The sequence below is a fragment of the Borostomias antarcticus genome, assembly GCF_949987555.1.
Source record: "Borostomias antarcticus genome assembly, chromosome: 13".
NCBI lineage: Eukaryota > Metazoa > Chordata > Actinopteri > Stomiiformes > Stomiidae > Borostomias > Borostomias antarcticus.
The window spans coordinates 22,716,197-22,741,196 of record NC_140246.1 but is presented as its reverse complement, the minus strand read 5'-3'; the positions used below and the strand labels follow the sequence as shown (position 1 = coordinate 22,741,196).

The window sequence follows — 25,000 nt, the reverse complement described above, 5'->3', positions numbered from 1 at the left end:
GTCAGCCAGTCTAGTCAAGAGCAGGCAGTCCGCTCCAGGAGTCTCTGTTGCCAGCGTTGCAATCGCCGGTGTAATCCACCGGCAGAATACTCACAACATGGGATCAATACTCCAACACGGAATTGTATCCTAATCCACAAGACACACAAGGGCGGTGAGCTAGAGGATTTGTTTTTATATAGGCTCATTGCACCCCAGAATATAGCTGGGTTTGAATGTGATTTAGAGACTACATGTATTTCCGAGTTGTCTAAAGAAAGCCAGTCTTGGGTATCCCCTGTGCTTCTGGTACCGGACCAGGCACAGTTCCTATACAAGCTCTATTATTTGCTTTGTTGCAAAGGTTTTTGAGAAATGCATTTTTAATCAGTTGTCACATTATATTGATTTATTTAATGTCTCTGTCATCCCAATCTGGGTTTAGACCCAACTTTTCAACATCTACTGCTCTTCTTAAATTTACCAGCGATGTGTTCTCATCCTTTGACAAAGACCAACTCACTGGTGCTATTTTTATTGATCTTTCCAAAGCTTTCGATATGGTTGATCACTACCTTTTCCTTGATAAGCTCTTTAACATTGTTGTTTCTCAAAATGCTTTTTTGGTTTAATGTATGTTAATAATCATCGTTAGTGTGTTACCATTCAAGGTTTTCAGTCTGATTATTTAATTGTTCAACGAGGTGTTCCTCAGGGTTCCACTCTTGGACCACTCCTTTTTTCTATTTTTATCAGTGACCTTCTTCTGTCTTGCTCCAATTGTCTTGTTCATCTGTATGCTGGTGACATGGCTATCTACACCTCTGGTACTGACTTGGCGCAGATTCTGAGTTCCTTGCAATTGGATTTTCATTCAGTCCAGAGCTGGTTTCACAGAAACAGACTTGTCTTGAACAAGAAGAAGTCTTGTAGCATGGTGTTTGGTTCAAGATATCGGCACCCTCATCTCTTAGATTTAAATGTTGTTTCTGACGATGGTTCACCCCTGGAGAAGGTTGAGTTGTGCTTGGACTCTCTTTTAAGCCCCATATCGACTACATTATAAAAAGAGGATATGGTTGTCTTGGCTCACTGTATCGCTCTGTTAATGGTTTTTGGAAATTAGGAAAATAATAATTTCTTACTCAACTTATTTTACCCATTATCGTTTATGTTGATATAGTTTAACACCAACGACACTTATCTTAGGCCCCTTAATTAGGGATGGGACGGTTACCGGTGTCACGGTGAACCGCGGTGAAAACAGTACAACCGGTTACATTTTCATTTATCAAGATAATCGTGTATAAAAAAATAATTTAAAAATAAAATAAAAAGATAACCGTGCATGACTATGTCACTGAAAAATCATACTAAATGCTGTCTGACTTTGAAAAACATGTTAAATGCTTTCTGACCCTCATCCCCGTTCAATTTCCGAGGAAAAGCCACACAGGTAGCAGCGCGTAGGCGGAGATTGGACTTCAGGCGAAAACGGCAACACTAGCGGCATGGCCGAAAGTGAGATGTATTTTGGCAGAGAGAATGACAGAGCGCACAAAGCGATCTAAGGCGTGGTTACATTTCACAAAAGTGAAAGAAAAGGAGGAGGCGAAATGCAACCTGTGCTCTAAGATATTTTCCTGCAAGGGGGAAATACAACATCTATACTAAAGAAATGGTGCCCTAAATGGTGCCCATCAGATTGGAATTGGGACTTGCACTACATTTGATAGTCTCAAAGTGCGAGACAGACCAACTCCCTCGTCCTCTTCTACCACCCCAGGTAGGCATGCTGTGTGCACCTCAATAAGTCCCGTTCGTTGACATTGACAGTACTTAAAGGAGTAGTAACGGGAAAATGCATGTTTAGCCCTGTTTTAAGGTTACTTATGATCATAATACAATGGTTCAGATCTCGTGCGAGGCCTTGTTTTCACCATCTTTTTAGATCTAACACAAGCCGTAGGACAGTGGTCACATATACCCAGAAACACTACAGGCAGAAATCCTGTCACATCTACTGGAAAAGATTAAATCGATAAGGGTGGATTTAACACGGCCTAGTGGGCTCAGTAACCAACTGAGAGGCCCAGATTACCGCTTACTTCCCTCAGGTAGCCAGAAGCAACACTCCGCCAGTCCAGATTAAAGTCACCCAACACAATCATCTCACAATTTGAATACAAGGAGAGTGTATCAACGATTATGTCAATAGCACTGACAGAGACAGACAGCCACAATTTTACAGACATAGCAACCCCACCACCCCTGCCTAATCTATCAATTCTATATACAGTAGGACCCCACTCATCCGAACTTCAGAGATCCGAACCTCCCGGTCTACCGGACAGGCTTAAAAAACTTTTTTTTAATTTTTAGCCTGCTATCTGGTTACTGGTGGGATTTTCATTACAGTACTGTATCCTACTGTGAATAAAAACAGAACTGTATGTAGACCTACATGTTGCCTGTAGGCTGTAGCCTACTGTCACGTTTCATTTCTTTGTTACTCTAATGTCGAGCACAAAACGCAAATGAGTCTGCTGCACGAGAGCTGCATTCCTTGGTAGCCAGAAAGTGCGTCAGCAACCTGAAGCAGCATCGAGTCATTTTTCGTTCCCAGTTAATGGACTTCAGGAACACAGACGTGTTGTGAGCATGTAGATTAGACTACTAGACCTACTGTCTTTGTTAAATAATAGCCTACAGCCTAGGCCACGAAAGGAGACTTTCTTTTAGGCTACAATAGCCTAAGACACAACAACTCGTCTGTCATTTCATTTATTTATTTCTTGATTATCATTTGCTCTAATTGTTCTAATGTTGGGTTGTTTTTAGGCTATACCATTTTGTTCTGCGAATACAGTAGCCTATCGATGCAGCGTACGCCTCATTTGAGAATAAAGTACTGTATTTGATCAAAGCACGCACTCAAGTGGAAATTCGGTTATTTTATTATAGGCTACTGTAGGTCTATTATAGGCTAGGCTGTATGAATTTAGTTGGCTATTTGATGCATTTTCACAAGTAATTAAGGTTATTTATCGGTCTATTATGAGTCTATATGGAACAAGTATACCACTTATTGGATTTGGTGCATTTTAACAAGTTTCAGTCATCCGGACATTTCAGAGATACGAACGACCTTCGGTGCCGTTGGGTTCGGATAAGTGGGGTCCTACTGTACATTATAGTGCTTCACAGCTATGGAAGAGTCACTATCAGACTTCTTTAACCAGAACTCAAGACAGTACCAGGACATCAGGGTCAGCCTGAGAGACAAGGATTTTCAGATGATCTAATTTATGTTGGCTGAAGGAGACTTCTTATGTTTAAATAAATCATTCTAAGCCCTTTCCTTTTTCCTTTCCTTAAAGGCAGTTGGATTATTTAGACAAGCCGGAGTGGACTCTTAAGTCAGAAGGGACAGAGCTTACAATGACAGGGGCGTAGGGGGATCAAGGGGCGTAGGTATCTCATAATTGGATCACAACGGACAACAGTGCGATTCACCTTAGGCCTAGGCCTAATAGATGTGTCAGTCCAATTTGAATGGTGGACAGGGATTCTAACCGTGAATCTAGTGGGTATGTGCTGAGGACTCGCTGTTACATGGAGAGGTAGACAATCACCAGAGAGCCCTGATGTTGTCCGACCCGTAGGAACAGGAGTCTATATTAATGGAGTAAACAGTCATTAAAATGGATCAGACTTACCCCACATCAGACCTCGCAGGACTTCAGAGCCAGGTCCATACTCGCTGACCACAGAGGAGCGCCTGACCTGCTGGGAAGGAGGCCGTCCCAGGCAAAGAGGTCCCGTCGGTTCCAGAAGGTGGGGAAGTTCTCAATGACAGGAACCCTCAGCTGGCAGCAGTAGCCTCTCAACCAGATGTGGAGCTGGCGGATCCTGCTGTATTTGGCGTCACCATATTGGGGATAGAAGAAGGGACTGGAGATGATGGAGGTCTTGCCCATCCCCGGAACAGTGCTAATAAGGACCTTGAAGTCGTCCTTCAGCCACTCAGACTGCTGGAGCCTGATGTCGTTAGACCCGATATAGATGATGACGGATGAGAACGGGATGATCATTGATGAGTGATGTGATGACGGAATTGATGTCTTGAAACCTCGGCCCCTGGGAAGCAGTAGGTCTGCGCCTTCAGAACTGCAACATGACGCACCATAGAGGAGCCTACTATGATCACAGATGCTGAGGGCTTGACGTGCACAGGAGGCACTGGAGACAGGGCGCCTTCCCTTTACCCTCTGGTGGAGAATCGATTCTCCTATGCTGGCCAGGTAGAGGACCAGGCTGACTGGCCAGGTAGAGGACCAGGCTGACTGGCCAGGTAGAGGACCAGGCTGACTGGCCAGGTAGAGGACCAAGATGGGGGGTGAAGAGAATGGAGCCTGGACACTGAAGAGGGCAGCTGGGGGGCTCAGGAAGGGGCTCAGCAGGATCCAGGGACGAAGGGGGGGTGGGGCAGCTCACGCTTCCGGTCCTCTCGCGCCCAGGAGTGCCTAGGTGGGGATCCTCATTCCTCAGACCCGCGTAGGTGTTTTCCAGGTGGATAGCCAGAGCTGGAGAGACTACACGGGAGGAGTTCCTCCCTCACTTCCTGTCCTTGTGCCGGATGATAGTCCAGGGATTCAGTGGCTTGGGGGTGGAGCATGACAGTTTAGGCCGTGCTCCAAGCTTGGGCCAGAGGACCTCCCCAGGGCCCGTATCCCCACTCAAGATCTTCAGCTCTGCCACCATCAGTGGTTAATAGCGAGGCGGGCATCCGCTGTCCAGGTCAGGCACCTGCGCCTGGTCAGGCACCAGCGTGTCGAAGAGTTGCTCAGTCTGATCAATAGAGTGGAGGGTGGAGATTCTACCTTCCAACTCCACAATTTTAGTGACATCCAGCACAATCTGGGACATTGGGGTGCGGTGTCATCTCGTCCACAACACAAGACATACAACGTAACACAACACAAGACATACAACATAACACACAACACAAGACATACAACATAACGCACAACACAAGACATACAACATAACGCACAACACGGCACAAACAACAACGCACAACACAGCACAAACAACAACAACACAACATCAGACATACAACATAACACACAACACAGCACAAACAACATGGTGGTCAGATTGCGGTTGCCAGAGCAAAACGATAGGTTCTAGCCTTGTGAGATTGGATAGATTAATATGCTGCCGGGCAGCTCTGTCTGTCTCTCTCTCTCTCTCTCTCTCTCTCTCTCTCTCTCTCTGTCTCTGTCTCTCTCTCTGTCTCTCTCTGTCTCTGTCTCTCTGTCTCTCTCTCTCTCTCTGTCTCTCTCTGTCTCTCTCTCTCTCTCTGTCTCTGTCTCTATCTATCTGTCTCTCTATCTGTCTGCCTCTGTCTGTCTGCCTCTGTCTGTCTGTCTCTCTCTGTCTGTCTGTCTGTCTGTCTGTCTGTCTCTGTCTCTCTCTGTCTGCCTCTGTCTGTCTGTCTCTCTGTCTGTCTCTCTGTCTCTCTGTCTCTCTGTCTGTCTGTCTGTCTGTCTGTCTGTCTGTCTGTCTGTCTGTCTGTCTGTCTGTCTGTCTGTCTATCTGTCTCTCTCTGTAACACTTGACACTAGCCTGGACACTAAAGACAACTTTCTTTCATCTTTTTATTTAGATTGGATGAGTATTAGGTCGTTGAAGTAAGTTTGTGTGTGTGTCACTACTGCCACATTGCTTCTTTGATAGAGTGGTTTGCTGTCAAGGGAAATGAAGTGCGAAGTCATTATGTTCTCTCTCTCTCTCTCTCTCTCTCTCTCTCTCTCACACAAACACACACACATTCACTCACTCACCCACCAACCATGGACCAATTACTGTGTGTGTGATGAGGCCATCATGAGCAGCCATTAAGATGAAGCAGATTACTGTAGTGGAGTTCTTCCACAGAGCTCTCTCTTCTCATCTCTCTCTTCTCTCTCCCTACTTCTACCTCTCTCCAATCCCTATTGGGCCTAGCCTCTGGCTCTGTGCTCTTCAGCTCCATAGTCTCCCTTTGAAGTCTTAGTGCTGCCAGGCCCTGGTGGCGCCCAGCCAGGACCCAACCTCTGACACATACCGGCTTTTCAGGGACACCTAGTGCCCCCACGACATCTGACTCTGAAAGGGATTTTAAAAACTATAGTCTCCTGCATGGTCCAATTCTGCTGTTCTCTGATCGTGAGTGTGTGACCTATGTTATTGATGTTTGTGGCGTAACCCTATGAAGTTATTCATTGAGGTGAAAGTCAATGTCAAGTCAAACTTTGGTTTGCGCGAGACATACACCATGTTGCATGACCTCTATAGATCCATCCTGAACTCTATAGATCCATCCTGAACTCTATAGATCCATCCTGAGCTCTATAGATCCATCATGAACTCTATAGATCCATCCTTAGCTCTATAGATCCATCATGAACTCTATAGATCCATCATGAGCTCTATAGATCCATTCTGACCTCTATAGATCCATCATGAACTCTATAGATCCATTCTGACCTCTATAGATCCATCCTGACCTCTATAGATCCATCCTGAGCTCTATAGATCCATCCTGAACTGTTATTTCGCTCCAACCTTTTTCCATCATGTGAATGTCGAGTCTACTCCCTCTAATAGTGTAGTAAATCGGCGTTCAAACCATGTAATTGTTTTTCTGTCAACCATGTCGCAGTAGCTTTTAAATGCAAATCTATTTTGAGCAAAATATTTTTAAATGGAAAAAGCGACCAGTGTGTTTTCACCCCCTATCCCCCCTCTCCCCCCCCCCTCTCCTCCCTCTCTCCATCCCTTTCATCTCCTCCCTCTCTCCATCCCACTTCTCCCTCTCTCCATCCCTCCCCTCCCTGTCTCCATTCCTCTTCTCCTCCCTCTCTCCATTTCTCTCTTCCTCCCTGTCTCCATTCCTCTCCTCCTCCCTGTCTCCATTCCACTCTTCCTCCCTCTCTCCATCCCTTTCATCTCCTTCCTCTCTCCATTCCTCTCTTCCTCCCTCTCTCCATCCCTCTCCTCTCCTCCCTCTCTCCATCCCTTTCATCTCCTCCCTCTCTCCATTCCTCTTCCTCCCTCTCTCCATCCCTCTCCTCCCTCTCTCCATCCCTTTCATCTCCTCCCTCTCTCCATTCCTCTCTTCCTCCCTCTCTCCATCCCTCTCCTCCTCCCTCTCTCCATCCCTTTCATCTCCTCCGTCTCTCCATTCCTCTCTTCCTCCCTCTCTCCATCCCTTTCATCTCCTCCCTCTCTCCATCCCTTTCATCTCCTCCCTCTCTCCATCCCTCTCTCCATCCCTCTCCTCCCTCTCCATCCCTTTCATCTCTTCCCTCTCTCCATCCCTCTGTCCATCTCTCTCCTCCTCTCTCTCCATCCTCTCCTCCCTCTTTCCATCCTCTCCTCCCCTCCCTCTCCCCATCCCTCTCTTCCCCTCCCTCTCTCCACCACTCTCCTCCCTCTCTCCATTCCTTACTCCTCTCCTCCCTTACTCCTCACCTCTCTCCTCCCTCTCTCCTCACCTCTCTCCTCCCTCTCTCCATTCCTCTCTTCCTCCCTCTCTCCATCCCTTTCATCTACTCCCTCTCTCCATTCCTCTCTTCCTCCCTCTCTCCATCCCTCTCCTCCCTCTCTCCATCCCTTTCATCTCCTCCCTCTCTCCATCCCTCTCTCCATCCCTCTCCTCCCTCTCCTCCCTCTCTCCATCCCTTTCATCTCTTCCCTCTGTCCATCTCTCTCCTCCTCCCTCTCTCCATCCTCTCCTCCCTCTCTCCATCCTCTCCTCCCTCTCCATCCTCTCCTCCCCTCCCTCTCTCCATCCCTCTCTTCCCCTCCCTCTCCACCACTCTCCTCCCTCTCTCCTCACCTCTCTCCTCACCTCTCTCCTCACCTCTCTCCTCCCTCTCTCCTCACCTCTCTCCTCCCTCTCTCCTCACCTCTCTCCTCCCTCTCTCCTCACCTCTCTCCTCCCTCTCTCCTCACCTCTCTCCTCACCTCTCTCCTCCCTCTCTCCTCACCTCTCTCCTCACCTCTCTCCTCCCTCTCTCCTCCCTCTCTCCTCCCTCTCTCCTCCCTCTCTCCTCCCTCTCTCCTCACCTCTCTCCTCCCTCTCTCCTCACCTCTCTCCTCACCTCTCTCCTCACCTCTCTCCTCCCTCTCTCCTCACCTCTCTCCTCACCTCTCTCCTCCCTCTCCCCTCCCTCTCTCCTCCCTCTCTCCTCACCTCTCTCCTCACCTCTCTCCTCACCTCTCTCCTCACCTCTCTCCTCACCTCTCTCCTCACCTCTCTCCTCCCTCTCTCCTCCCTCTCTCCTCACCTCTCTCCTCACCTCTCTCCTCACCTCTCTCCTCCCTCTCTCCTCCCTCTCTCCTCACCTCTCTCCTCCCTCTCTCCTCCCTCTCTCCTCCCTCTCCTCCCTTACTCCTCACCTCTCTCCTCCCTCTCTCCTCACCTCTCTCCTCCCTCTCTCCTCACCTCTCTCCTCCCTCTCTCCTCACCTCTCTCCTCACCTCTCTCCTCCCTCTCTCCTCCCTCTCTCCTCACCTCTCTCCTCCCTCTCTCCTCTCGGTCTGATCATCCCAGTGTTCTTCTCAACTCATTACACAGGAGCCCCACACCTGCCTGACTTCTAACGTGTGCGTGTGCGTGCGTGTGTGTGTGTGTGTGTGTTCAGGTGAGTACCTGGAGAAGATCATTCCTCTGGTGGTGAAGTTCTGTAACATAGACGACGATGAGCTGAGGGAATACTGCATCCAGGCCTTCGAGTCCTTCGTCAGGAGGTACACACAGACACACACACACACACACACACATATGCACACGCACACACACACACAGAGACACACACACATATGCACACGCACACACACAGACACACACACACAGACACATGCACACACAAACACACGCACACACAGACACACACACACAGACACACACACGCACGCACACACTGTGCTCCAAATTAAACAAAGACTGCTGACAAAGTCAGGTTCATTCATGCATGGGGAGAAGGTTCACATCAAGGTTGTGATCAGTTCTCTGCCTAGAGGCTCCTCCCCCATAAACATGGTACCCAGACGCTGGTTCAACTACTCCCTCATCTGGCTGTGCTCATGGAAGTGAACCAGCACTCCCATATCCTCACTAGACAGCTCATATAACACAGGCCCATTATAACACAACACAATATGGCCTTGGAAGATAACACTCCCTAATTACACCACAACACACACACACCCAGACCTCTCTACCTCTCTCTCTCTCTCTCCCCCTCACTCCCTCTCTTTCCCTCTCTCTCCCTCTCCTCTCTCCCTCTCTCCCTCTCTCTCCCTCTCTCCCTCTCTCTCCCTCCCTCTCTCTCCCTCTCTCTTCCTATCTCCTCCCTCTCTCCCCTTCTCCCTCCCTCTCTCTCCCTCTCCCTCTCTATCCCTCTATCTCTCTCTCTAACCTCTCTCCTTCTCTCTCTCCTCCCTCTCCCTCTTTCTTTCCCTCTCTCTCTCCCTCACTCTCTCTCTCTCTCTCCACAGGTGTCCAAAGGAAGTCTACCCCCACGTTTCCACGGTGATCAGCATCTGTCTGAAGTACCTGACCTACGACCCCAACTACAACTACGACGACGAGGACGAAGACGAGAACGCCATGGACGCAGACGGAGTGGACGAAGACTACCAAGGTACCAGGAGGGGTCACAGTGAGGGCTGTCCTGAATATGAGGGGTCACAGTTAGGGCTTCCTGAATATGAGGGGTCACAGTTAGGGCTGTCCTGAATATGAGGGGTCACAGTGAGGGCTGAATAGGAGGGGTCACAGTTAGGGCTGTTCTGAATAGGAGGGGTCACAGTTAGGGCTGTCCTGAATAGGAGGGGTCACAGTTAGGGCTGAATAGGAGGGGTCACAGTGAGGGCTGAATAGGAGGGGTCACAGTGAGGGCTGTTCTGAATATGAGGGGTCACAGTTAGGGCTGAATATGAGGGGTCACAGTTAGGGCTGAATATGAGGGGTCACAGTTAGGGCTGAATATGAGGGGTCACAGTGAGGGCTGAATAGGAGGGGTCACAGTGAGGGCTGAATAGGAGGGGTCACAGTGAGGGCTGTCCTGAATATGAGGGGTCACAGTTAGGGCTTCCTGAATAGGAGGGGTCACAGTGAGGGCTGTCCTGAATAGGAGGGGTCACAGTGAGGGCTGAATAGGAGGGGTCACAGTTAGGGCTGTCCTGAATAGGAGGGGTCACATAGGGATGTAACGATAACCGGTATAATGATAAACCGTGATTAAATTTGATTAAATTTATCGCGATAAAATTATAATTAAAACCGTGTTTGATTGCTCCGCTTTTGAAAAACTCACTGTAAATACTGTCCAGTATCAGCCAAAGCTAGCAACAGTCTCAAAGACGCATTATTTTAATGTTTATGCAAAAAAATAGTAATGCAAATAGTGCTGCTAATTGTATTCGTGGTTTTCAATATAAAACTTCAGCTTTATTTCAGCGTGTGTATCTGTAGTTTTAGAACATTTTCGGCACATTTTACAATACCGCGATAATACTGATAACCGTGATAATTTTGGCCACTATATTTCCAATATGAATTTTTCATACCGTTACATCTCTAGGGTCACAGTTAGGGCTGTCCTGAATAGGAGGGGTCACAGCTGTCCTGAAGTTGAGGAAAAGCCACTGTACTGCTACTTGCCAGAACTCACAAGTGCATCTCCTTTCTAAAACAAGTGACTAAAAGCATAATCTAGTGCTGAAGGCAAAGTGCAAGAATAGCAATCTAAAATACAATAGGTGCTTAATAGGGAGAATCGTGGTAGTACTTCTTGAAGAGGTGAGTTTTGAGCCTGCGGTGAAAGATGGGCAGCGACTCTGCTGTCCTGACGTCAGTGGGCAGTTCATTCCACCTCTGCGGGGCCAGGACAGAGAAGAGCCGTGACCGTGTCGATCGACTGCAGGGGCCTCGGGGTGACGGGGCAACCAGTCGCCCCGAGGTAGCAGAGCGTAGCGGTCAGGAGGGGGTGTAGGGTTTGACCACGGCCTGGAGGTAGGAGGGAGCTGTTCCTTCCATTGCCCTGTAGGCTAGTACCAGCCTTTTAAACTGGATACAAGCTGCTACTGGGAGCCAGTGTAGGGAACGGAGAAGGGAAGTTGTGTGGGAGAACTTGGGGTGGTTGAACACAAGGACAAGTTAAACCCCTGGAACTGGACAAGCCGGGGCCCCAGCAAGGAGGGGGGTAGTCCAGGCGGTAGATGACCAGGGCCTGGATGAGCACCTGCACTGTTTCATAAGTGAGGAAAGGGCGAATCCTCCTGACGTAGATCATGAATCTGTAGGAGCGTGTGACGGATGTGATATGTGCGGAGAACAACAGTTGGTCATCCAGGGTCACACCCAGATTCCTCCACTGTGTCTTCAGTGGTGATGGCCAGGTCCCGGTGCGGGCAGCCCTTCTCCGGGAGGAACAGCAGCTCAGTCTTGTCCAGATTGAGCTTGAGGTGATGTGTCGTCATCCACTCCGAGATGTCAGCCAAGCACCCAGCTATGAGTGTCTTCACTTGTGTGTCAGAAGGAGGAAATGACAGGACCAGCTGGGTGTCATTGGCATAGCAGTGATAGGAAAAGCCATGCGAGCGAATGACAGAGCCCAGAGATGTAGTAGAGGGAAAAAAGGAGAGGACCCAGGACAGACCCTTGTGGAACCCCCGTAGTCAGACTACGCGGTTCTGACATCGACCCTATCCATGTCACCTGGTATGAGCGGCCCGTCAGGTAGGATGCAAACGGGGAGCGTGCAGAGCCAGCGACACCTTTCTCTTCGAGGGTGGAGAGGAGGATCTGATGGTCTACCGTATCAAATGCTGCTGATAGGTCTAGGAGTATCAGGAGAGAAGAGAGAGTTTGCTCTTGCTGCATGGAGTTACTCCGTCTACGGGGCACGTGGTGGGGCGGTTAGATGTTACAAGGTTGAGGACCTTGTTGGGGGAGAGAGGAGACCATTGGGATAAGGTGGGACGTGGAGAGAGGGGGAAAAGAATGTCTGATATCGTTAAGTTTCTTGTCAAAGAAGTTGGGCTGGAGTAGTGAAGCGAAGGTTTCAAAGAGGTTTTCAGGATTGGAAGCAGGGAAGAAATTTCAGAGCAGAAGAAAGCAGCTTTAGCAGCAGATAGGGAGGAGGAGAATGTGGAAAGAAGAGATTGGAAATGAAGAAGGTCCTCTGGGAGATAAATGAGCTTGCCATTTTCAGCATGTGGGTTGCAAGCTCGCCTCGTAGTGAAGGGGAAAACTGGATTTAATCTGATTCACTGATTGCCCGAACGCATGAATTGGCGCCACTGATTGGGCATTATACCATGGCCTGGGTGAATACTCTTTTCTGATTGGCCAGCAGATGTGCGTTAAAACCGTGTATACGCACGCGTAGTTCGGCTGAAGTGTAATTACCGATCTAAATTAATGCTCCGGCTTTGACAGATACCCAAATGAGCTAATCCCATAGCCTGCTGGACCATTGCTAGATAGCCATGAACTAAGTGTTGGATACTGCATATTTTCTGTGCAACGCATCCATTGTCCAGTTGTAAAATCTATTTGCCAACAAACTCTTTATGATAGCCAGACACCTCACTGTCCCCAAATCAAAAACTGTTTTTTCACTTTGTGTTATAATGTTAGCCAGATATGATTTTGTAACGTCAGTCTGAGAGTTGCAGTAAAAGAAGCCAGACGTATGGAAAACGGTCTCTGCCTCGTTTATTCATTTACAGTATATAAGGCATCCAAATATATCACAGTGTGAAGAGGCAATTGCTGGATTATAATACCCTGTTGCTTCACATAATGATATGACACAGCCCGTCCTCGTAAATCAACTCACAATGAAAGTAAGATAGGACTGACAGTGATATACCACTACATGAAAACAATACTTTTGGAGTTGAGGACAATCAGGTGTCTGGCTATCATACATAGTTTGTTGGCAACTAGGTTTGACTGCTGGACGATTTATATGTTGCACAGCAAATATGCAGTAGCCTACACTTCGCTCATTGCTATCTAGCAATATCAGGTAGCTACATTCATAGATATATGGGTACAGTAGGCTATGGAATTAGCTAGTTTGGGTTGCTAGGCTCATTGTTTGGTTGCTAGGTCGTATCCAGGGTTGAGAGACATTGGGTCTGTCCCAATTCAAGGGTTGCGTCCTACCTAGGCCGGATTTGAAGGCTGCTACATCACAGCGGGGCGACAAGTGCTGTCCCAATTCATTCAGCCTACGAAGAGTCCTCCGAATGCAGTCCACAAATGCGGCCTACTTTTGACGAATTTGAAGGATACAACTGATGGATCCTTCGCGGCCTCCCTCCCAGAATGAGTTTCAGTCCGGATGAATTCCTGTACCAGCCGCCATTGCTGGGATTTTAAACTGCTTTGATGTTAATATTATTACGTTTTAATAAGATTTCATGCCTGATAGTACCACCATAGAATCCCAATATGTGGAAACTTTATCCAAATTACGCCTGTTTCTATGAGTTTAGATAGAAGATTTAGATTTTCTGTGGTGTTTCCATAACAACAGGACAGGTCGCGCTAAGTTACCTTGGGACAGGTCACGCTACCGGCACGCGGCACGCTTGGGGCTGCCTAGGCAACAAAATCACGAGTTGGGAATCTTCCGTAGGCTAGACCGTCCCATTTCACAAAACGTTTTCATCCGGCCTACATGGCCTGAAGGACGCGACCTATGCAGACTGCGTAGGCTGCGACTTAGGTAGGATGCAACCCTTGAATTGGGTCGGACCCATTGCTGAAAGAAAAGGTAACAGACACTTTCCATTTCACTTACGGTTCCAAACCGTAAACATGTTAACTATTGGATGTCATCGCTGTTCCTCCAAGAAATATGATATTCAATTTGTAATTCCATAGCAACGTGATTTAGCAGTTAGGGACTATAATGACACTCAGCAATGAGCAACATATAAATAACATTTCTTTATATTTTAATGTAGAAAATGCGAGTAAATGGCACATATTTATTTGTCTTTGGCATGTGGGGCCATGGTATAAGCGGGATAATCAACTCATAGATGTGCGTTAAACGGTTTTAGGGCACTCCGCTGCGCATCGGGTGGTTCTTCGCCTCCACGTCGTGCCTTAAACCCGTTTAATGCACACCTACTCGTTGATTATCCCTTACGTAATAAACGAATGACGAGGCTTATTCCCTAAACCTACATCCGTTGGGTCAGACTAGCTAGGAGTTAACAAGATTCCACAGCAACAGGTGGCCTTGCACACACTCCTATGTCATATATACACACACACACACACGCGCACACACACACACACACACGCACACACATGTCCACCTCTCACACTGCTCTCTCTTCCCACCGGTTCCTCCACACCCCCCCCCTCCCCCGACAGGAAGTGATGATGAGTACAGCGACGATGACGACATGAGTTGGAAGGTGCGGCGTGCGGCCGCCAAGTGTCTGGACGCCGTGGTCAGCACGCGCCACGAGATGCTGCCCGAGTTCTACCGCAGCGTCTCGCCGGCGCTCATCGCCCGCTTCAAGGAGCGCGAGGAGAACGTGAAGGCGGACGTGTTCCACGCGTTCCTGTCGCTGCTCAAACAGACCCGGCCCGCGCAGAGCTGGCTGTCTGACCCTGACGCCATGGAGCAGGGAGAGACGCCTCTCACCATGCTGCAGAGCCAGGTACACACACACACACACACACACACACACACTCACCATGCTGCAGAGCCAGGTACACACACACACAGACACTTCCATGCAGGGGTGAAAATGAACTTTTTGGCTCACGGTGAGTCACCTGCCAAGGGGACTGTAGATGAAAAAATCTACTGGCCAAGTATATATATTTTTCAGATAGCCTTCCCAAATCTAGTCGCCAATTGGAAATTTTACCTGCATTTGGCCGGTGGCAGGTGTTAATTTTCAGCCCTGCTTCCATGGCCACAGGTGTATAAAATCAAGCACCTAGGCATGCAGACTGCTTCTACAAACATTTGTGAAAGAATGGGTCGCTCTCAGGAGCTCACTGTCATGAAATTTCCTCGCTACTAAATATTCCACAGTCAGTCAGTCAGTGGTATATAACAAAGTGGAAGCGATTGGGAACCACAGCAACTCAACCATGAAGTGGTAGCGTAAGATCGTAAGACAGAGCGGAGCTGACAGAGCGTCAGCGGATGCTGAGGCGCAAGGTGCGCAGAGGTCGCCAACTTTCTGCAGAGTCAATCGCTACAGACCTCCTAACTTCATATGGCCTTCAGATTAGCTCAAGAACATTGCGTAGAGAGCTTCATAGAATGGGTTTCCATGGCCGAGCAGCTGCATCCAAGCCATACATCACCAAGTGCAATGCAAAGCGTCGGATGCAGTGGTGTAAAGCACGCCGCCACTGGACTCTAGAGCAGTGGAGACACGTTCTCTGGAGTGACGAATCACGCTTCTCCATCTGGCAATCTGATGGACAAGTCTGGGTTTGGCGGTTGCCAGGAGAACGCTACTTGTCTGACTGCATTGTGCCAAGTGTGAAGTTTGGTGGAGGGGGGATTATGGTGTGGGGTTGTTTTTCTGGAGCTGGGCTTGGCCCCTTAGTTCTAGTGAAAGGAACTCTGAATGCTTCAGCATACCAAGTGATTCTGGACAATTCCATGCTCCCAACTTTGTGGGAACAGTTTGGGAATGGCCCCTTCCTGTTCCAACATGACTGCGCTCCAGTGCACAAAGCAAGGTCCATAAAGACATGGATGAGCGAGTTTGGTGTGGAAGAACTTGACTGGCCTGCACAGAGTCCTGACCTCAACCCTATAGGACGCCTTTGGGATGAATTAGAGCGGAGACTGCGAGCCAGGCCTTCTCGTCCAACATCAGTGTCTAACCTCACAAATGCGCTTCTGGAAGAATTGTCAAAAATTCCCATAAACAAACTCCTAAACCTTGTGGAAAGCCTTCCCAGAAGAGTTGAAGCTGTTATAGCTGCAAAGGGTGGGCCGATGTCATATTAAACCCTATGGATGGGATGTCACTTAAGTTCATATGCGTGTAAAGGCAGATGAGCGAATACTTTTGGCAATATAGTGTATACATGCTTCCATTTGCTCTTCAGCAATGTCAGGTAGCCTTATTTCAAAATAAAGGTCACGTAAAACAATTCTGCTTCTTACCTACGGCCAGCAGCTCCATCATGTTTTAAATCCTTTACACGGTGAATGTTGAACTAAAGCTTGGCTTTAAAACATTACATCACAAATCAAATTGCAGTCACAGTATCTGTCAGAAAAATCGCAATTCAATATTTTCCCCAAATCGTTGAGCCCTACTATGCTGTCAAAAAGCTTTCTTTGGTTAAGTGTAAACAAAGCTGGATCATTGAGGGGTCTCCAATACGGCAATATAGCAGGATCTCTGAGGAAAAACACATATGCAGTACAATATGCCACAGGCTGGGCCCACGTCCACTCCACGTCCACTCCACGTCCACTCCACGTCCACTCCACGTCCAACTCCACGTCCAACTCCACGTCCAACTCCACGTCCAACTCCACGTCCACTCCACGTCCAACTCCACGTCCAACTCCACGTCCAACTCCACGTCCAACTCCACTCCACGTCCAACTCCACATCCAACTCCACGTCCCACTCCACTCCACGTCCAACTCCACGTCCAACTCCACTCCACGTCCAACTCCACTCCACGTCCAACTCTACGTCCAACTCTACGTCCAACTCCACGTCCAACTCCACGTCCAACTCCACGTCCAACTCCACGTCCAACTCCACGTCCAACACCACGTCCAACACCACGTCCAACTCCACGTCCAACTCCACTCCACGTCCAACTCCACGTCCAACACAACAAACCTCTTGTGTAGAAGAAGCACGAGGCAGTACACTATATATATATCGTTATCGAGATATGAAATTACCCATATTGTGATGTAATACTGAGGTGTACGTGCGTGTGCGTGTGTGCGTGCGTGTGTCTGTGTGCGTGTGCGTGCGTGCGTGCGTGTGTGCGTGTGTGCGTGCGTGCGTGCGTGTGTGTGCGTGTGTGCGTGTGTGCGTGTGTGTGTGTGTGTGTGTGTGTGCGCGTGTGTGTGCGTGTGTGCGCGTGTGTGCGTGTGTGTGTGTGTGCAGGTTCCCATGATCGTCAAGGCCCTCCATAAGCAGATGAAGGAGAAGAGTGTGAAGACCAGGCAGTGCTGCTTCAACATGCTGACAGAGCTGGTTAACGTGCTTCCTGGGGCCCTCACACAACACATCCCAGTACTGGTACCAGGTAAACACACACACACTCTCACACACACACACACACACACACACACACACAACACATCCCAGTACTGGTACCAGGAAACACACACACACACACACACAACACATCCCAGTACTGGTACCAGGTAAACACACACACACACACACACAACACATCCCAGTACTGGTATCAGGTAAACACACACACACACACACCACATCCCAGTACTGGTACCAGGTAAACACACACACACACACACACACATCCCAGTACTGGTACCAGGTAAACACACACACACACACACATCCCAGTACTGGTACCAGGTAAACACACACACACAAACACACACACACACACACCACATCCCAGTACTGGTACCAGGTAAACACACACACACAACACACACAACACATACACACACACACACACACACACACACACACACACACACACACACACCACATACCACATACCACATACCAGTACTGGTACCAGGTAAACACACACAAACAGATGCATCCATCCATACACACACACACACACACATACACACACAACACATCCTAGTACTGGTACCAAGTAAACACACACACACACATCCCAGTAATGGTACCAGGTAAACACACACACACACACACACACATACACACCCACACACACACACACACACACACACACACACCACATACCAGTACTGGTACCAGGTAAACACACACACAAACAGATGCACCCATACACACACACACACACACACACACACACACACACACACACACACACACACACAACACATCCTAGTACTGGTACCAGGTAAACACACACACACAGATGCACCCATCCACGAATTTGGATACCTGCTGACACCGATCCAATACCCATACTAGCAGTCTTTTTTCTAGAATAATTTTCAACTAACTTAATTAATTATCATTAACATACACTTTATACACACCATATGTTTTTCTTTACTTTTTCACTCTGCTCCTGCTCTGCTCCTGCTCTGCTCTGCTCTGTTCTGCTCTGTTCTGTTCTGCTCTGCTCTGCTCTGCTCTGCTCTGTTCTGCTCTGTTCTGCTCTGCTCTGCTCTGCTCTGCTCTGCTCTGCTCTGCTCTGCTCTGTTCTGCTCTGTTCTGTTCTGTTCTGCTCTGCTCTTTTCTGCTCTGCTCTGCTCCTGCTCGGGGGGGAGGTCTCAGAGACTGGGCTCAGAGAACGGCCTCACATTTCACTATGACAGGACAAGCAGAGGGAGAACCCCTCTAGAGATTACACACGGCCTCATTAATGTTATCAGGTTCCCTATTAGCATTGGTTTTAAATCTGAAAAACGGGTGCTTTTGCTTTTGGAAATCCTCTGCCACCGTCTAGTGTAACCAACTGATCAGCCCTCAGCCCTTCTTTCACTCACCAACGTTCAGGAAAGGTAGTTTGGTGACCAGACGCTAGACTGAGGGAAAGGTGAAGTGTCTGATTGAATGAATGAATACCGGAGCCCTATCACGTCATCTGGATCAGTACATGGACCACGTCTGTATCGGAGCCCGATCCCCATACTGGATCGGATCGGTCCCGTCTCTGTTCCTATCAGCAGAGACATCTCTCTCCGTCTCTGCCCCGCTCCGATTCGCTATTGAGCAGTCCTCCTCTGGACGTTATGTCTCTCTCTGACCACGAGACCCAGACTGTGTCAGGAAGGACTCTCCCCTGGTTTCCTGGGCCCGGCCAGGAGTGTTCAGTCTAGCTGGTCCTGGTTTCCTGGGCCCGGCCAGGAGTGTTCAGTCTAGCTGGTCCTGGTTTCCTGGGCCTGGCCAGGAGTGTTCAGTCTATCTGATCCTGGTTTCCTGGGCCCGGCCAGGAGTGTTCAGTCCAGCTGATCCTGGTTTCCTGGGCCCGGCCAGGAGTGTTCAGTCTAGCCGATCCTGGTTTCCTGGGCCCGGCCAGGAGTGTTCAGTCCAGCTGATCCTGGTTTCCTGGGCCCGGCCAGGAGTGTTCAGTCTATCTGATCCTGGTTTCCTGGGCCCGGCCAGGAGTGTTCAGTCCAGCTGATCCTGGTTTCCTCGGCCCGGCCAGGAGTGTTCAGTCCAGCTGATCCTGTTTTTTGGGGGGGATCCTAACAGCAGTTTCGCTTCCGTGTTGCACTAATATTCAGTAGATCCTGTGCGTAATTCTGAACAGGGCTCCGGTTCTGATAAAGAATTGAAACACACACACACACACACACACACACAATACCCCCCTCCCCCTCTCTCTGGTTTGGATCAGTTAATCGTGACAGTGCTGCTCCCAGGCTGTGGACATGAACGACCCGAGGCCCAGCAACAGTCTCACAGTTAGCAGACCTTCTCAGGGAGAGACCAGTTCCTCTAGTTCCCTCCAGTTCAGCCTGCTGATCTCTCTCTCTCTCTCTCTCTCAGCTTGTTTAACCCTGGCTGTGACTGGCAGCAGCCAGATCAGCTGTTACATGCTCAACCCTGTTAGCTCTGACCGACCTGCTCAACCCTGTTAGCTCTGACCGACCTGCTCAACCCTGTTAGCTCTGACCGACCTGCTCAACCCTGTTACCTCTGACTAACCTGCTCAACCCTGTTACCTCTGACTGACCTGCTCAACCCTGTTACCTCTGACTGACCTGCTCAACCCTGTTACCTCTGACTGACCTGCTCAACCCTGTTACCTCTGACTAACCTGCTCAACCCTGTTAGCTCTGACTGACCTGCTCAACCCTGTTAGCTCTGACCGACCTGCTCAACCCTGTTACCTCTGACTAACCTGCTCAACCCTGTTACCTCTGACTGACCTGCTCAACCCTGTTACCTCTGACTGACCTGCTCAACCCTGTTACCTCTGACTAACCTGCTCAACCCTGTTAGCTCTGACTGACCTGCTCAACCCTGTTAGCTCTGACCGACCTGCTCAACCCTGTTAGCTCTGACTGACCTGCTCAACCCTGTTACCTCTGACTAACCTGCTCAACCCTGTTACCTCTGACCGACCTGCTCAACCCTGTTAGCTCTGACCGACCTGCTCAACCCTGTTACCTCTGACTGACCTGCTCAACCCTGTTACCTCTGACTGACCTGCTCAACCCTGTTAGCTCTGACTGACCTGCTCAACCCTGTTAGCTCTGACTGACCTGCTCAACCCTGTTAGCTCTGACCGACCTGCTCAACCCTGTTAGCTCTGACTGACCTGCTCAACCCTGTTACCTCTGACTAACCTGCTCAACCCTGTTACCTCTGACCGACCTGCTCAACCCTGTTAGCTCTGACCGACCTGCTCAACCCTGTTACCTCTGACTGACCTGCTCAACCCTGTTACCTCTGACTGACCTGCTCAACCCTGTTAGCTCTGACTAACCTGCTCAACCCTGTTACCTCTGACTAACCTGCTCAACCCTGTTACCTCTGACTAACCTGCTCAACCCTGTTACCTCTGACTGACCTGCTCAACCCTGTTACCTCTGACTGACCTGCTCAACCCTGTTAGCTCTGACTGACCTGCACAACCCTGTTACCTCTGACTGACCTGCTCAACCCTGTTAGCTCTGACTGACCTGCTCAACCCTGTTACCTCTGACTAACCTGCTCAACCCTGTTAGCTCTGACTGACTTGCTCAACCCTGTTACCTCTGACTGACCTGCTCAACCCTGTTACCTCTGACTGACCTGCTCAACCCTGTTAGCTCTGACTGACCTGCTCAACCCTGTTAGCTCTGACTGACCTGCTCCACCCTGTTACCTCTGACTAACCTGTTCCACCCTGTTAGCTCTGACCGACCTGCTCAACCCTGTTACCTCTGACTAACCTGCTCCACCCTGTTACAGTACCTCTGACTGGAAGGAAACCAGCTAAAAGAACACATTTAGCCTTTTTTACACTATACTATACGCCCACACACACACACACACACACACACACACACACACACACACACACTTAAGCTCTCTCTCCCTCTCTCTCTCCAGGAATCATCTTCTCCCTCAACGACAAGTCCAGCTCCTCCAACCTGAAGATCGACGCTCTGTCGTGTCTGTACGTGATCCTGTGTAACCACCAGCCCCAGGCCTTCCACCCACACATCCAGGCGCTGGTGCCGCCCGTGGTGGCCTGCGTGGGAGACCCCTTCTACAAGATCACCTCCGAGGCCCTGCTGGTCACGCAGCAGCTCGTCAAGGTCATCCGGCCCCTCGACCAATCAGGACAGGACAGCTTCGATGCCGCCCCTTACATCACCGACCTCTTCGCCTGCACCATCAAGCGGCTGAAGGCCGCCGACATCGACCAGGAAGTGAAGGAGCGGGCCATTTCCTGTATGGGCCAGATCATCTGTAACCTGGGCGACCGTCTGGGCGGCGACCTGGCAGGCACACTGCAGATCTTCCTGGAGCGTCTGAAGAACGAGATAACGCGGCTGACCACCGTCAAGGCCCTCACGCTCATCGCCGGCTCCCCGCTCAAGATCGACCTCCGGCCCATCCTGGGTGAGGCCGTGCCCATCCTGGCTTCCTTCCTACGGTAGGACTGTAGACTCCTCCCCCATCCTGACTTCCTTCCTACGGTAGGACTGTAGACTCCTCCCCCATCCTGACCTCTTTCCTATGGTAGGACTATAGACTCCTCCCCCATCCTGACCTCTTTCCTACGGTAGGACTAGACTCCCCCCCCATCCTGACCTCTTTCCTACGGTAGGACTAGACTCCTCCCCCATCCTGACCTCTTTCCTACGGTAGGACTAGACTCCCCCCCCATCCTGACCTTCCTACAGTTGGACTATAGACATTACATTAATCATTTAGCAGACGCATTTATCCAAAGCGCCTAACAATAATTGCATTTAACATAGGAAAAGCCACTGTACTACTACTTGCCAGAACTCACAAGTGCATCTCCTTTCTAAATCAAGTGACTAAGAGCATAATCTAGTGCTGAAGGCAAAGTGCAAGAATACAAATCTAAAATACAATAGGGAGAATCATTGTAGTACTTCTTGAAGAGATTCGTTTTGAGTCTGCAACGAAAAATGGGCAGCGACTCAGGAGGGGGCATAGGGTTTGACCATAGCCTGGAGGTAGAAGGGGGCTGTTCCTTTCATTTCTGTGTAGGCTAGTGCCAGAGTTTTAAACTGGATGTGAGCCGCTACAGGGAGCCAGTGTAGGGAACAGAGAAGGGAAGTTGTGTGGGAGAACTTGGGGTGGTTGAACACCAGGTGAGCAGCAGCTTTCTGGACAAGTTCCAGAGGTTTAATGGCTGAAGCCGGTGCCCCAGCGAGGAGGGAGTTGCAGTAGTCCAGGCAGGAGATGACCAGGGCCTGGATGAGTACCTGCGCCGTTTCATGAGTGAGGAAAGGGCGAATCCTCCTGATTTTGTAGAGCATGAATCTGCAGAAGCGTGTGACGGATGTGATATGTGTGGAGAATGACAGTTGGTCGTCCAGGGTCGAAGAAAGTTGGTTAGTGGTGGAACAGTGTCTGGTGAAGATGAGATCCAGCTGGTCGCCAGCTTTGTGAGTAGGATGAGAAGAAGAGAGGTGAAGATCGAAGGAGGAGAGGAAAGAGAGAAGAGGTTCCAATTTCTCACTCTGGATGTTGAAGGACCCATCATCAGGGAAGTGCGAAACTAGTGTATCAAGCTCCTCCAGGAGCTCACCAAGGGGCCCTCGTGGGCGATATATGACAACAATGCTGAGCTTGATTGGTATACGTGACAGAGACAGCATGGAATTCAAAAGATAGTGGGGAAAACTGTGCAATAGAGAAGAGAGAGTATTTCCATTTTGGGGAAATAAGCAGGTCAGTACCACCACCTCGCCTCAGCTCTGGGAGTGTGGGAGAAAGAGTACCCGTCTGACAGGGCTGCGGGTGTGGCAGTGTTCTCTGGTGTGATCCATGTCTTTGTGAGAGCAAGAAAGTTGAGGGAGAGCGAGGATGCATAGCCTGAGATGAACTCGGCTTTGGGCAACGCCGACCAGCAATTCCAAAGTCCCCCTGTCACCACTAGACTCATCCTGACCTTCCTACAGAAGAACTATAGACATCTTGACCTTCCTATGGTAGGACTATAGACATCCTGACCTTCCTACAGTAGGACTATAGACACCCTGACCTTCCTACGGTCGAACTATAGACATCCTGACCTTCCTACGGTAGAACTATAGACATCCTGACCTTCCTATGGTAGGACTATAGACACCCTGACCTTCCTACGGTCGAACTATAGACATCCTGACCTTCCTACGGTGGGACTATAGACATCCTGACCTTCCTACGGTAGAACTATAGACATCCTGACCTTCCTACGGTGGGACTATAGACATCCTGACCTTCCTACGATAGGACTATAGACATCCTGACCTTCCTACGGTTGGACTATAGACATCCTGACCTTCCTACGGTGGGACTATAGACATCCTGACCTTCCTACGGTGGGACTATAGACATCCTGACCTTCCTATGGTAGAACTATAGACATCCTGACCTTCCTACAGTGGGACTATAGACATCCTGACCTTCCTACAGTAGGACTATAGACATCCTGACCTTCCTATGGTAGAACTATAGACATCCTGACCTTCCTATGGTAGAACTATAGACATCCTGACCTTCCTACAGTAGGACTATAGACATCCTGACCTTCCTACGGTTGGACTATAGACATCCTGACCTTCCTACGGTGGGACTATAGACATCCTGACCTTCCTACGGTGGGACCAGGGGCGGACTGGGGAAATAATTCAGGCCGGGAAATGTAGCCCCAGTCAGGCCACTTTTTAAGCCGGATCAGAACAGTGATCTTGCGACGCGCCGACGCGCTGAGATGGAACACTTTCAGTTTCATTTTGTAAACGTGAATTGAGCGGGCTTTCCGATTATGATTGTCGTGCGATTTGTTGGCGGGGGGGCAGATCATTTTTACTTTTCGCGGGGTACTACTCGCCTGCAGGCCAGGCCAGTTAGCGCGCCAGGCCACCAGGAAAACTCCCGGTGCTCTCGATGGCCACCCCGCCCCTGGGTGGGACTATACCTCCTCGGCCTGGGGAAGGCTGTAGGTGGGAGCTCTTAACAACGTCGTCCATTGAAGCCACTATTCAGCAGCCAGAATGCTGTGTGATCATGCTCATGTTCACTGGATTATACATAACCTTAATGAACTTGGATGAATGAAAACAACGGTTCTCTCTCTCTCTCTCTCTCTCTACCTCCCTCCCCCCCCCCCTCTCTCTCCCTCTCTCTCTCTGTCCCCCTCTCTCTCTCTCCCTCTCTCTACCCCTCTCTCTCCCTCTCTCTCTCCCCTTCTCTCTCCCTCTCTCTTCCTCCCCCCTCTCTCCCGGCCCCTCTCTCTCTACCTCCATCCCTTTCTCTCTCTCCCGGCCCCTCTCTCTCTCCCTCCCCCCCTCTCTCCCGGCCCCTCTCTCTCTCCCTCTCTCTCTACCTCCATCCCTTTCTCTCTCTCCCGGCCCCTCTCTCTCTCCCTCCCTCTCTCTCCCTCCCCCCCTCTCTCCTGGCCCCTCTCTCTCCCTCCATCCCTTTCTCTCTCCTCCTCTCTCTCTCTACCTCCATCCCTTTCTCTCTCCCCCCCCCCCTCTCTCTCTCTCTCAGGAAGAACCAGCGAGCTCTGAAGCTGGGCACGCTGGCTGCCCTGGACATCCTGGTGCAGAACTACAGCGACAGCGTGACGCCTGCCATGATCGAGGCGGTGCTGGCGGAG

The 25,000-nt window shown here is 49.8% G+C and overlaps 1 protein-coding gene across 1 annotated transcript in view; it reads left to right on the top strand.

The window, feature by feature from the left end:
- LOC311317191 (cullin-associated NEDD8-dissociated protein 1) overlaps positions 1–25,000 on the top strand; it is a 36,370-nt gene that overhangs the window by 6,795 nt on the left and 4,575 nt on the right. The window contains exons 6-11 of the mRNA XM_084448230.1: positions 8,676–8,781; positions 9,532–9,677; positions 14,438–14,730; positions 17,182–17,323; positions 21,262–21,811; positions 24,892–25,000. The exon at positions 24,892–25,000 is cut by the window's right edge and continues 841 nt beyond it. Of these exons, the coding sequence (XP_084304356.1) occupies positions 8,676–8,781; positions 9,532–9,677; positions 14,438–14,730; positions 17,182–17,323; positions 21,262–21,811; positions 24,892–25,000 (1,346 nt within the window). The remainder of the gene's footprint in view (positions 1–8,675; positions 8,782–9,531; positions 9,678–14,437; positions 14,731–17,181; positions 17,324–21,261; positions 21,812–24,891) is intronic.